General features: G+C 51.4%; 1 protein-coding gene across 5 annotated transcripts in view; it reads left to right on the top strand.

Moving 5' to 3' along the window:
* The window catches only part of KSR1 (kinase suppressor of ras 1), a 148,818-nt gene extending 143,799 nt beyond the window's left edge, over positions 1 to 5,019 (top strand). For 3 of the 5 annotated variants that reach the window (XM_029211443.1, XM_029211441.1, XM_029211442.1), the window contains one exon: positions 1,215 to 5,013. In XM_029211443.1, coding sequence (XP_029067276.1) covers positions 1,215 to 1,293 — 79 coding nt within the window. In that variant the 3' untranslated portion in view covers positions 1,294 to 5,013. Of the gene's footprint in view, positions 1 to 2 lie in introns of all 5 variants that reach the window. The other 2 variants (XM_029211440.1, XM_029211438.1) reach the window with 2 other exon arrangements.
* Positions 5,020 to 14,678: the final 9,659 nt, after the last annotated feature.

The following is a 14,678-nucleotide window of genomic DNA, read 5'->3' as shown; positions in this document are numbered from 1 at the left end:
AGGTTGTAGGCCTGGCTGCCTTGCATGTACCGGGGCTTTCTTCCTCCTAATCCACGCTCGGCACCGTGACTTCTACTCGAGCTCAAACAGCGATGCGGGCACTAACCCAGGGGATGCGATCGCCGCCACTCCGGCCTTCTCTGCTGAGACTTCTTCTCTTGCTTTGTTTGTTAAAACTGGCCCTCGCCCCGCTCCGCGGCCTGCGTGTGCCTGAGTAACTGCTCTCCATGGAGGGTCCCCCTAACAGCACCCCCAGAACCGCCTTCCTGGACACAACTTCATCTCTCTCTAGCGCTTCTTCTGTGGGGTGGCCCTGTCTCCCTACTAACAGCTCAGTGAGAGAGATCCCCCGTCTCCCTGGTCCCCCAGCACACCGGCCCCCCGTGGGGTATGTCCGCAGGACAGGGGTCGGGGTTTTGCTTGGCTTTTAACCCGCGGGGATCTTGTCCAACACGGAGTGGAATGATTTCAGAGCTGCCGGGTGGTCCCCTCTGGAGGGCTAGGGTTGTGACACCACGGGTTCTGTTGCCATGAAAGACACCAGCTCGGAAGAGCTGTGTCCTCGGCCACACACCGGGGAAAGCTGTCCTGAAGCAAGGGGGTGGGACCTGTCTCCAAACGGTTTCACTAGTGAAAACGTTTCTGCCCTCTCCCCCCTGCAGCATTACTCCCCTTCCGTCTGCCCAGTGCAGACGGAAGGTACCAGACCCCAAGCCAGCATTCGGCAAGAGTGTGGCTGACAGGTCACCCACAGGTCCTCCCCTGCTTACCAAACGCAGATTCCTGGGCCTCCCCAAGACCCGAATCCGGGTGTCTGGAGGCAGATGCTGAGAACCCGCATCTCAGCCTGCGTCCCAGGTGGCCCTGACGCACCCCAGCATTTGGGGACTGTTTCTAGGAAGGAGCACGCGATGCCGCTCTTAGTACCGGCGGCTGGGTTTCTCTTCCCTCCCAGTTCCACTCGGAGCGCTGGGGGTTCCAAGACGAACAGGCCCCTGCCCTCCAGGAGGGAGTGCAGCCGAGGCCCAGCCCCCGGCCAGGTGGAACCAGGAACAGCTCTGCCAAGGCCGTTGGCCTGTATCATCATTCCCACTTCTTGGTGGGGCTGGGTCCTCTGCTGAGCTTCTGGAACTGGCCCACTCATTAGCTAATGCTGCCCCAATTCTGATCAAGACCAGCGGGGCTATAACCCTTGTTTTTGTTCCTCTTTGCAGTATTAACAGCAGCAAAGTTGTATCCCGGTTTGAAAGGTTTGGCTTGGGCGTCCTGGAGTCCAGTAATCCAAAGATGTAGCCAGCTCTGCCGTTTTTCTGACATTGTATTTCTTTCTTAAATGGGTTTCTAAAACATCCAAACAACCGCCACGACAAAAAAACAGCACTCTTCAAAACGCCAGCCATCCTCCTAAGTGCTGCGGGTCAGGAGCGCGAGGCCTCGGTTTAGACTGTTCACCCGTAAAGACACTGGGGTCCCGGAGATGGAGCCGCGCCTGCTGTTTCTTAAAATGACATCACCAACAAGCAGACCTGTCCCGACAGACAGCAAATGTTTACATGTATGTTTCTGCAGAGTTGGACTCGTTGTACAATAGGTGATAATAAAAACCGTCTGTGCAGAGGTCACTGGCACCGAGGGCAGAAGTGGCCGTCCCCTCTGGAGGACCCTGTAGGAGTGAGGCACCCACACTGGTTCAGAGGAAGAAAAGCATCGTGTTTGTGGCTGTTCCCCAAGCAGGATGGTGGGGGGACCACAAGGTTTGACCCGGCCTCTGCGTTGGCCCTAAATCCCATCTCCCCTCGTCCTACCGAAGGGCTGCTGTCCCTTCCTCCTCTTGCAGAGGACACCCTGACCAGGAGCCGAGCTGGATTATGAGGGTCGGGAGTTCACAGAGAGCTTGGGTTCACCTTTGACCCTTGTAATCCAGTCCATACCTGCTGGAAAAAGCAGAGACATAAAATCCAAATAACATCTGGACTGATCCAGTGGTTCCCAGCCAGGGTTTCCAGTGCCTGGGAAGATGTCTCTTCCATGAAGCCCGCAGGGGAGGCACCAGGAAGATGGGACTAAGGGCTTTGACTGTTTAGATACATCCCAGTCCCTGACTGACACTTGACCCCAGAGCTAAGGCCTAGCCCAGCAGCTGCGTACGTCATGAAGGCTTGATCCATGAGAACAGGGAAAGTAGGGGGAGGGAGAAGTGGCAAGCAGAGGGTCCCTGAGCCCACCCTCCTAGCCACAGGGTGCCCTGGCCCATCACCAGTCTTGCCAAGGTTCCGGAACTGCCCACCTCTTCCAGCCCTCAGTCCTGTTGAAACCCCTTAGCCCACTGCTGACTCCTCCACTGCCCGTGTTCAGAGCTCTTAGCCGCGGTGGGAGCCACGTGCCCTTCCCCGCTTTCACTCGGACCCAGCTAGCAAGCCCCCGACCTTCAGAGTCTTCCCAAGCACCAAGTCAGGCCTCCTACTTGTGTCCCTTTGGACGAGAGGAGGGGCCGGGTTGGGAAAGTCCAGGATATGACAGTGTCCTGCCTGTCCTCGTTAGAAGCTGACACCTAAAGAGAAAAGTTCCAAATGGCAAAGAAGCCCTTCAGTGAAGGTTACGTCATCGTATCAAGCTCCAAAGCCAGAAATGATCAAGGGCGACGAAAGTGGAGAGGAGGTTGTCTTCAGACCCAGAACCCGCTTAGAGCCGCCGAGACGGGGAGGCACGTGGCCCTCCTACCCCGTTTACGTAGACCTGTCGAGCCAGGCTCCCACCCTGGAGTCTGGCGAAACATCATGCGAGATGGGCCGCTTTGCCTGGAGGCTGCGGGGCTGCCTTCTTGGCTCTGGGCCAGGCACCCCTCTGGGCCAGGCAGCCGTACAGGGTACCCGGGCCTCCACGGCCATCAGCACCTCAACCCTTCCCGCTCGGGGTGTGGGAAGGAAGACGAAGGGGCTGTAAACCGACTGGACTCAGCTCTGTGGGTCTTTTCTCCTCTGTGGGACTCTTCGCGTCTCCCCGTCATTCCTCTGGCCTCTGGGTCAGCCGCTCCTATGATTTCCCCACCCAAAGCCACGTGGGATGTGACTCCGCCTCTGGTTGTCAGGCCCCTCCCCCCACCCCGACATTGGCGCCTTCCCGGAGGTCACAGTTCATGCCTCTCACCTTTCCCCTCTGAACCCTTGGACGGTGCAGTTGGGCCGAGGGGCTGGGACAGCAGCTAAGCAAGTCACGCTCACCTCACGGCCCACAGAAAGTCAGTCTGGGTTTTGTTTTTCTTCTTCGGGGCTCTCACACTCTTGGGTCAGTTTAGAAAGCTTTCATGGAGCACCTACTGTGTGCAAGTGCAGGGGGCCAGGGATGGGAGCAGTCACAGTGCCTGCCCTAGGGGACTCAAGATCGGCCAGGAACCCTGAGGTTGGGACTGGGGCCACCCACTTCCTCTCCAGGGCCCCGGATGCCTTCCCACGCTCGGCCTGAGCCTCTGCACTGCCTGTCAGTTAAGAGAAGCACCTGAGGAACCCCCCCGGGTGGCCCCCCTCTCCCTGTCTCTACTTAATTGACTGTGAATTGAGGTTAGGAAGACATGCCACCCTTCCGTGTGCTGCCCCCCATGCCCGTCTGCCTTGGAAACACATGAAGGACAGCAGATACTGTGAATTCAGCCCTCACAGCCAACTGTGAAAGGGATGGAGAAAGCCGGGAGGCCTCCTGGGCGAGAGCTCGGGGGCTGTGGAGGTCCCCACGGGGTCTGAGAGTGGAGCCCAAGCTTCAACCCTTCAGCTCCCCCACCCGCCACTTCCCACCCTCACCTCCAAAACCCTGGGATCTGTCCCTGCTGCCTTTAAACACGAGAGCCACAACCCCTGCGTCTCCATGCAACTCGAGGTCCTGAACCCCAAGTTCCCCACCAGTTGTGAGTGGCGTGTAGCTGACCGCTCCATGTCACCAAATTGAAGATGTGTGCAGGGCCTGGAATCCCTCTGCCCTCTCATGGCATTTCTTTCTGTGATCGCCGAGGGGCGTGGCATGCCCTGTAAGCCCCTGGTGGTGGTGGCCTTTGTTGATCTGGGTGCCAGGTGGAGACATAAATGTGAAGCTGGTTTGAGAGCTTGTGCGACGCTGCCTGGTCAGCCAGGATTTCATCCGTGTGTGCAAACCCAGCATCTTCTGTGGCCACGAGGCACATACTTGCTTTTTTGAATGTGATGTAAAATTTGTACAGTAAAAGTTTTTATATTTTCTATCAACTGCATTTGTCTTCCAGAAATGCTATTAATTTAAATTAAAACGGTTAGTATTAACAGACGTGCGCTGTCAGTTTTTTTGCCACTAGCAGGAATGCTGTGCCAGGCCCAGCCTGGGTGTCTGGAGTCTACAAATAAAACTGTACCAAGGTGGGGCTTCCCTGGTGGCGCAGTGGTTAAGAATCCGCCTGCCCATCTAGGAGATACGGGTTCGAGCCCTGGTCCAGGAAGATCCCACATGCTGCGGAGCAACTAAGCCCGTGCGCCGCAACTACTGAGCCTGCACGCCTAGAGCCCACGAGCCACAGCTCCTGAAGCCCACGCACCTAGAGCCCGTGCTCCGCGACAAGAGAAGCCACCGTGATGAGAAGCCCGCGCACCGCAACAAAGAGTAGCCCCTGCTCGCCGCAACCAGAGAAAAGCCCGCGCGCAGCGACAAAGACCCAACACGGCCAAAAATAAATAAATTAATTAATTAAAAAAAAATACTTGTACCAAGGTATCTGGGGCTTGTGTCTGCTTGGGTCGGTTCCAGATGACTGTGTGGGGCGGGGTGTGTGTGTGGGGACCCGCTCAGATGGACGGCGTGGGAAAGCAGGAGGGGAGGGGGCAGGGTGTTTGACCCCCTCTGGGAGCTCCTTCCAAGGAGAGAAGTTTTGCCTGCACCTCAAAGGCAGATACTTGTAAACAGATGGAGGAACGGAGACAGAAGAGCATCAAAGCCTATGTCGCACGGAGGAAGGTCATCCAGCCCCCAACAGTGACAGCCCACGAGCACACTCAGACCAGTCACTGTCTCCTCTGCTCGAAGGGCCTTTGCATTATGCAAGCCTTGGGGGGTGGGGAGTGGTCATTTATCTAAATCTTATTTCTGGGAGCCTCTCCTTGCCAGTTATAAAGAGAGACAGGTAAGCAGGAGGTCAGGGTAAGCAAAACAGATGGAGACAAAGGGGGACCGACATCCTCTGAGCCAGAGAGGTGCTTTCTACACATCATCTGACCGTAATCCTGTCCTCACAGCAGCACCATGGGGTAGGAACTGTTGTGATGTTTCAGCTGAGGAGGGTGAGGCACAGAAAAGTTAAGATATTTACCCAAGTTGACACAACTGGTGGGGGGCTAGTCCAGGACTTGGGTCATGGCTTGACTCCAGAACTTCCTTCTCATAAGAAGTTGGGGAACTTATTGGCCAGACATTTACTGAGCACCTACTGTGTTCAAAAGATGGTGCAAAGTGCGGGGGGACAGATAAAAAGTAGAGACCTTGCCTTCAGCCAGTGAGTGGCTCAAGGAAGGGGTCCCTCAGTCTGCCTGGCAGGCTTCATGGAGGAGGTGACCTTGGAGCTGACTTGAAGGGTAACATGCCTGGTGCATACAAGCAGGAGGAGACCATTTTACTTTGAGCAAAGGAGAGCGGAGACCTCCCAGGGCAACTTGGGAAGCCACGTGTTAGTGGATGGCAGCATCCCAGCAGTCTGGGTGTTTGCACGACTATGGAAGAGGCCACCTGCCACCTGCCATACCTGCCCAGGACTGGAATGTGAACAAGAAGAAAACGACTGGGGTTGAGCCACAGTACATTTTGGGGTCTGTTGTAGGTGGGTTACGCTAAAATTATATTCTTTGGTAAAAGTAATTGCAAGCAAGTACTGAGACAATTCTGGACATTGTGCTTATCATATGACATGTATCTGATTTAATCCTCATAATAACTCTAGGAGGTAGGTACTCTTATTAACCCATTTTATAGTTGAAGGGACAGGCCCATAGAGGTTATATCGCATGCCCAAGTTAGTAAGTGGCAGAGGCAGGATTCAAACCCAGACTTACCTGATTAATACCTGGAATCTTAAAAAAAAAGTGTATTTGTTAGATGTCTTTATATTAGAAAAGTCACTCAGACCCATTGCAATGTCAAACATTACTGAAATGACAGGCAAAATGTTAAACCTTCATTCCCTACCACCTCCCGCCACCCCCCAACACCTCATTCTAATCCCTGTCCTGAGATGAGCAGTGTTAAACTTGGAGACTTTTCTTCCTCTCTGCTGCATATAAACATGGTTTGGGGTTTGTGGTGGTTTTATTAAACAATGACATCACATACATGATATATATGACATATATATATTGGGTTGGCCAAAAAGTTCCTTTGGTTTTTAAGTAAAAATGAACGACACATTTTTCATTTTCACCAAGAACTTTATTGAACAACATATTCACCCTTTTGTTCTACTACCTTCTGCCATTTTTCAGGCCACCTCATAATTCCATCTTCCCAAAACTTTTTATCTTTTTGAGCAAAGACCTATTCCAGGTGCCTTTTACAGTCTTCCAGGGAATTGAGATTTTTTTCCATTAAGGGAATTTTGTAAAGACCTAAATAAATGGAAATCCGAAGGTGCCGTGTCTGGTGAATACGGCGGATGAATCAGAACTTCCCAGCCAAGCTGTAACAGTTTTTGCCTGGTCATCAAAGAAACATTTGGTCTCGCGTTACCCTGATGGAAGATTTTGTGTTTTCTGTTGACTAATTCCGGACACTTTTCGACGAGTGCCGCTTTCAGCTGGTCTAACTGGGAGCAGTACTTGTTGGAATTAATCGTTTGGTTTTCCAGAAGGAGCTCATAATACAGGACTCCCTTCCAATCCCACCATATACACAACATCACCTTCTTTGGATAAAGTCCAGGCTTTGGTGTGGTTGGTGGTATTTCATTTCACTCGCCCCACGATCTCTTCCGTTCCACATTATTGTACAGTATCCACTTTTCATCGCCCATCACAATTTGTTTTAAAAACAGAACGTTTTCATTACGTTTAAGTAGAGAATCGCATGCGGAAATACGGTCAAGAAGGTTTTTTTTCGCTTAACTTACTTGGAACCCAAACATCAAAGCGATGAACATAACCAAGCTGGTGCAAATGATTTTCAGCACTTGATTTGGATATTCTGAGTATGTCGGCTATCTCCCAAATGGTATCACATTGATTGTTCTCAATTAATGTCTCAGTTTGATCGCTATCAACTTCAACTGGCCTACCCAACTGTGGAGCATCGTCCAGCGAGAAATCTCCAGCACGAAACTTCGCAAACCACTTTTGACACGTTCGATCAGTCACAGCACCTTCTCCATACACTGCACAAATCTTTTTTGTGTGTTTTAGTTGCATTTTTACCTTTCTTGAAATAAAGCGTATATGCCAAAAATGTTGCTTTTTTTCTTCCATCTTCAATGTTAAAATGGCTACACAAAAATTCACCAGCTGTCACATACAGTCTAACAAAATTGTTTTGAAGGAAGTTAAGGACAACTAAGCGCTACTAGAGCCATCTTATGGAAAAAACTGAACGAACTCCTTGGCCAACCCAATACATAAATCTCATGTGATATACACTGTCACATAAATATATTTTTCCCTGAAGCTTATTTGTGAATAGATCAGGGGCAGCCCTCCCAGTTCACGCATGTAGATCTAACTTAGTCTTTTAATAGCTGCATGATAGCCCACAGTACACATAGTCCATGGTTTATGTAACTGGTCCCCTCTGAGAACCACTTTTCTTTGAGATCATCTACTTAACTGCTGTTCCCATTAACCTGGTGTCCTCCCCGTGCCTCTAGCCCGCCTTCTCTCTCTTTGGTACACATATAGCCAATATACCCAGGCCCGGGAAGGCTGAGGGAGGGCAATTGGAGGTTCCATCCTGGCTGCCCCACCTGGTTAGATTCTGTCCTCTGGCTTCATGAGGTCTCGTCATAAAGTTTCTGGAGCCCGAGCATACTCTAGGTACAGTGGCTTCACAAATTTTAACTATTTCATGGGCATTCTCAAGAGACCCAAACCTTGCCTGGTTTCCAAGGAGTCATCCCAGGAGGTAGGAGGGGTGAGGGACAGGAGACCCGTGGGGGGCAGAAGCCCTGAGGCACAGAGGATATGGGGGGTGGCGGTGCTCCCGGAGGCCTTCCCTTCCCCCCTACCTAGAAAAGCTCCCTCCCCCCACACCCTCTCCCTCCCCTGCTCTGCAACCTGCCCAAAGTCTCTGGGAAACATGGCAAAGGGGACAGTGTCAACCAGCATTTACACGGCACTTTTCAATTTACGTGGCACTTTGATGCACACTATCTCATCCTATCCATTCAAGAGCCCCATGACTTGAGAATTGTCCTCTCTGTTTCCAGATGAGAGGACTGAACTTGGAAGGTGTTAGGACATTTCAGCCTTCACTTCCCACAACTCAGAGGACTCCACCTGAAGGTGTATTTTGTTTGACCTGCAGAGCTTAAGAAATATGGTTCTAAATCAGTTGCTAGCATTTAAAAACAGGAAACATTCACAGGAAAATCTGAAGTCCTGGCTTCTTTGGGCGATGCTGGGCCGGTCTTCCCAGAGGCAGCATCAGCTGTGGCTGAGCACAGCTGCCCCCACGGGGCCGGACAGCCTCTGTCCGGCTGAGTCCCTGCCCCGGCCGATTGCTGGGGCCTGAGTTTCATTGCCTAGAGCAAAGAGGACGGGGACATGTTTCCTATACCTATCAAAAGTGAGAAGGTGACATGCTAGACTGAGGGGCCCAGGCATTTCATCCAGCCCAGGTATACCCATTACTTCCCTGGTCCCTGTAGGCAAATGAGATATTCAAAATACGTAGACTCGGGTCTTCCCTGGTGGCGCAGTGGTTGAGAGTCCGCCTGCCGATGCAGGGGACACGGGTTCGTGCCCCGGTCCGGGAAGATCCCACATGCCGCGGAGCGGCTGGGCCCCGTGAGCCATGGCCGCTGAGCCTGCGCGTCCGGAGCACAGGGAGAGGCCACAACAGTGAGAGGCCCGCGTACCGCAAAAAAAAAAAAAAAAATGTAGACACCCACCAGTCAGAGGCGACGCTGGTCGAAAATGACCAGGAAGTCCACAGGTGCGAACTGGCAGAATATCAGCCCTTTTCTGAAGGCCAGTGGTCCTCCAGGTGGGGTCTCAGGACCAGCAGCATAGCATCCCTTGGGAACTTGTTTGAAAGAGAAATTCTCTGCACTCAACCAGCTATACAGCATCAGGAACTTCGGGGGTGGAGCCCAGCGATGCGGGTGTTTTTGGTTTTTGGTTTTTTTTTGCGGTACGCGGGCCTCTCACTGTTGTGGCCTCTCCCGTTGCGGAGCACAGGCTCCGGACGCGCAGGCTCAGCGGCCATGGCTCACGGGCCCAGCCACTCCGCGGCATGTGTGATCTTCCCGGACCGGGGCACGAACCCGTGTCCCCTGCATCGGCAGGCGGACTCTCAACCACTGCGCCACCAGGGAAGTCCCCTCAGCGATGCATTTTAAGCGTTTGTGACCCTGATCCTGGTCTGAGTGCAAGAGAGGGGTTTTGGTTGATTTTGTTTTGCTTTGTTCATTTTAATATAAACTTCTGTTAAGTCAGGCTGGAGATACACCTCCACCTTCTCTTTGTTCTTTTATACTCCCAGGGACACAGATGCTAAAGTGGCAGGAGGGCAGGGGACAGACTTTGGTGTAGGGGAGGAATATCTTTACCCTTCTAGGTTCTTTTGGCTGGTCTAATAACTAAATCAATGTAAGACAAATTAACAGGAGAAAAGTTTAATCTCGTACGTATGGGAGCCTCACTTAGACACAAGAGGCTCAAAGACAGTTGGTCAGTTGGGGCTTATATGCATCCTGATGTGGGAGAAGTGGGTAGGGGTCTGGGGCGTCAAAGGGAATTAATTCACTGGAAGATGGGAAGAACGTTTACCATGCCGCGCAGAGACAGTGGGATCCCACCCAGCTCCCCAGCTTCCCACACCCAGCCCATCCTCTGCAGGTCTCTCGCTGAGGGCTCTCTTCGTGGACCAGGCTGTCTGTCTAAATTCTTTTAGGCAGTTAAGCAGGAGGTGAAAAGCTCTTCCTGAGTCTTTTTAGGTCTTGATTATCTTCAGCTCAAAATAATCCATATGCCAAAGTGGCTGCCTGCCCTGAACCCCGTCAGTACCTCTAGCAGCTTGGGGGGGAAACGCAGAGCTGGACACAAATAAGCCAGGTCAGGCCAGGACTGGGGCAGGAGGGCCAGCCAGACGCCATGGCCCCCATGACAGCCTTGAACCTGCTGGGTCATGCTCAGCCTGGGTCCTTGGATACTGTCTTCTTCTTCTTTTTTTCTTTTTTTTTTTTTTCGGCCACACCATGCTGCTTGTGGGATCCTAGTTCCCCAACCAGGGATTGAACCCGGGCCCTCGGTAGTGAAAGCGCGGAGTCCCAAACACCGGGCTGCCAGGGAATTCCTGGATACCGTCTTCTTTTCAAGTAAATTTCTGAGTTATTTTATCCAAAATGCTACTTAAGGCCTGTTTTGGGGTAGAGCTGGGAGGTGTTAAGACCCTGACTCTCTTATGCAGAGCCATGAGCACAAAGGGGGAAGGGGAAGGTAATCCAGTGGTTACCATGGTTACCATGATTACCAAGAGCACAGCCAGTGTGGGAGGGGAGAGACACACTTGCTCTCCTGGCAGTAGTGGAGGGCTGTGTGGGGCAACAGGGAGAGACTTGTGAGAGGCAGAGGGGCTGGGAGGAAGGACAGAGGAGAGAGGGTGAGTGAGGCTGGGTTGGGTGGGGAGAAAGAGGCTACAGGGTAAAGGGCAAAGGCAAAGGACAGGGTCTAAGTCCTGGTCCCCTGCTTCCCCACCCCCACCCCCAGCCCAGTGAGGACTGCCCACCTTAAGCAGAGAGAGGATGCTGTGGTCAGCCTCCATGTGCCCGATGATGCTCCGTGAGGCTGAACAAACAGAAACATCAGAGTTTGGAACAGAAAAATGTTTATTGCAGGACCAAGCAAGGAGAACAGGTGGCTTGTGCTCAAAACCCCCAACCTCCCAGGTGGCTTTTAAGGAAGAGTTTTTAAAGGCAACATTGGGGGTGAGGGCTGCAGGGGGCATGACTTTCTCCTGATTGGTTGGTGGTGAGGTAATGGTAGTGTTCCAGGAATCTCATTCATCAACCTTCTGGTTCCAACCAGTCTGGGGTCTGAGCGTGTTACCATCCCCCTCCTGGGTAGGGGTCTTAATTCCTGCAGAACAACTCAAAGATGGTATCAGATTGTTACGTACATCCCTTGAGGAGGAGCTAGAATGCTGTATTATTGCTGAACTGTTGCAGGAAGGGGGACCCCTTCCAGGGCCTAAGAGTGGGCTCTTGTCTAACACTTGGAAATGAATTTTCCGAGGAGACACATGTGCTGACAAAGCCAGAGACTTTATTGGGAAGGGGAGCCCTGGCAGAGAGCAGCAGGGTAAGGGAAGCCAGGAGGATTGCTCTGCCACGTGGTTCGCAGTTTCGGGTTTTACGGTGATGGGATTAGTTTCCGGGTTGTCTCTGGCCAATCCTTCTGACTCAGGGTCCTTCCTGGTGGCGAGTGCATTGCTCAGCCAAGATAGATTCCAGGGAGGAGGATTCTGGGAGGTTGGTAGGGTCTATGGACTGGCGTCTGGTCTCTCCTTTTGACATTGCCCGAATTCTTCCTGTTGGTGGTGGCTTGTGAGTTCTGCATTCGTTATCAGGACTTCCTGTCTCAAGATAACTCACGCAGTTACTGTGGTGCCTGACCAGGGTGGGTGGTTTCAGTCAGTGGCTCCCCTAATAGAACTATTGTTTCTTTTGGCCATGCCACGCAGCTTGCAGGATCTTAGTTCCCAGACTAGGGATCAAACCCATGCCCCTGCAATGGAAGTGCAGAGTCCTAACCGTTGGATTGCCAGGGAATTCCATGAACTATTGTTTTTTGATTGCTTTTCCTTTGTTTCTGCATTCCCTCACTTCCCTACTTCGTAACTGTTGAGTCTGCTCTTTGGAACCAAGGGAAAGCCTAGGAGACTAGGCTAAAGTCTTTTTTTACAAACAAGAAACGGGATCAGTTTTTATGATGTAAATAAAATCAAGTGGTTGTTTAGAAAATTAAAAAATTAAAAAAAAGAAAAAGAAAGAAAGAAACAGGAGTCACAGAGGGGCTTTTGTACCCAGGAGGGCCCCACAGAGTCCTGAACAGTTTCAGCGGGAGGCGCAGCCAGCTCAGGTGACACTGCCATGAGAAGCTGCCCCAGGTAGAGCCAGAACGGCAGGTTTCCAAAGTTTTCACCGGTAACAAAGAGGCAAAAGGCTTGTTATCAATTTATCGTTCAAATTTGTTAAAGGTTTCCACCTGCAAGATTTAGAATATCTCACAGGGAAGGAGTGGCTTATCTGGATGTGTCTGCTGCATTTCTCACTTGCCAGGTAGGAGGTGAAACTCAGGCCAGGGAAGCTGTCATCACCACCCAGGCAGGTGGAGAAGAAACTGGCCAGGAGGCGCAAACATGAGGAAGAGGGGCATGTCCCCACCCCAGACGGAGCTGTATCGCTCAGCTGTGAAGGTCAGTGGCGGTCTGGGCCCCAGGGCCAGGATCGTCTGCGTGCAGAGGCTAGTGAGTTGGTAAGCATTGCCTGGCTGCACACCTTCACGGTGTGTTTGCTCTAGAAATGAATGAGCGAGGGTGGGAACTAGGAAATGTAGTCATCAACACTGGACACGCAAATCGCGCTTTGATTCCATTCTCACAGGACACATTCCTCCACGCGGATGAAGGCTGGATTTGGCAAACTGAACTCAGATGAGAGAATCTAACCATTTTGTGGGACTTAAAACGTTTAGGGGTTACTGTGGACAGAGGTAGCGTTTGCCAAGATTTGTACGTTTTCCCTTAAGCTGCAGTGGGATGAACTAAGGTGAATCATTACCTTTTCATTGCAGTCTGTGCTTTCTGCTTCTGTGTCCGTGGTTTTGTGACCTCCAGGTTCCCCAGTTGTGGGGACATGGGGTGGGGAGGCTTGTTTATAACTGTGGTGGGATCTTCCCGGACCGGGGCACGAACCCGTGTCCCCTGCATCGGCAGGCGGACTCTCAACCACTGCGCCACCAGGGAAGCCCTCCCTAAAGAGTTCTCATATGACATCTGGCTGCAGGACTTTTTTCCTTTCTTGATAGGCCATTTTTATCTTTTGAGGAAGTGCTAACCTGAGGCAATGGAAATCTGTTTACTCAGGGCCTGAGTGAAGGGTGGGGGGGGGAGTGGAAGATTAACCAGGGCAACCTGAGATCCTGGTGGGAATCCCTCTGTCCTCCTGCTCATCGCTCATGGAAGCTTCCACGCTGACTCGAAAGCAGGAGGGGGAAGGAGCATTTGGCAAACAATGGCTGTGTCTTCAGCCCACTGTTTCATATCTGAAATCTCCTAATTATCCCTGTGCCCTGATACCGCGTCTTTAAATGCTACTCCATTCAAGCAGGTGCATGGCCTCTGCAGGAGTAGATGGTTCCAGAGTTGGACACCAGAGAGAGGACTTCCCTGGGGTATCCTAGCAAGTGCTGGCAGGTGCTATAGGCTGGTTTACGGAGAAGAAGGGAGACAAGGAACCGTGAGCTGCCAAGATGAAAATGACAGCTGTTAGAAAACCGAAATCCCACTGAGTAAAATTGAAGATCTAATTGGCTTTATTCAATGATTCATGAATCAGGCAGCATCCTCTGTTGTAAATAGAAAGAAACCGATGGGTTGTTAAAATAAATAAATAAATAAATAATAAAAGGAAGGTTTTTATAGGCAGAAGGAGTGTGGGGCAAGGGAGCTATTAACAAAAGCTAAGAAAAGACTGTTTCATGCCCAGTCACCTTCTTTTGGGAGCAGGGCAAGGGTCACTCATGTGGACTGCTTCCTCCTCCCCGATGGAGAGGGCCCAGGAGACAGATTACCTCCTGGGTACTGACCAGAAAATTCCACACTGGCTGATTAAGACCACATTCCTGGGGAAGGTCAAAATTACAGGTAGGTCAGGTATTACATCTAGGTTTGGTATCATGGGCTTTGGCAAAAGTGATGCCATTTCGAGCCTGTAGTTTTCTTTTAACTATTCACCACTTTTGAGCTAAATCTCAGCCTAACCAAGAGATGGCATCAGAATTTAAGACATTATCATCACCCTCGTCTTCTGACCTATAGTCCCCACAGCTTCGTTGATCGTTGGTGTGGTATCCAGAGGTCGTGACGTTTTTGCTTAATTCTCACGACATTTGTAACTGAAGAGGACCCTATGGGGGCTTCTGGGAACAGCTGCAACCACCCCATGTCTGTAGCAAAACTTTAGCCTCCTAGGCCTTCCCCAAGTTCCAAGGAATAAATTTAATCAGAGAAATGAGAAAAGGCAGAAGCAAAGGAAAACAGTCAAGCAAGACAAAATAAAAATAGTTTAGCCACTAAACACAGTCAAGGACCTTTAATTCCTCCTCAAGGGCTAGAGATAATATTCTGAGCCACATCCTTTGAGCTGTTTTACAGCTATTGAAACCTGCACGAGGTGGAAGAAGTTCACTGCCTGCTGTCCACAAGCACGTAGACGCCAGACTGGTTGGAACCACAAGGTTGATGGTGTT

This window comes from Monodon monoceros, unplaced genomic scaffold (genome assembly GCF_005190385.1).
Source record: "Monodon monoceros isolate NGI ecotype Baffin Bay Population unplaced genomic scaffold, NGI_Narwhal_1 Super_Scaffold_9, whole genome shotgun sequence".
Classification (NCBI taxonomy): Eukaryota; Metazoa; Chordata; class Mammalia; order Artiodactyla; family Monodontidae; genus Monodon; species Monodon monoceros.
This window is presented reverse-complemented; position numbering and strand designations above follow the sequence as displayed.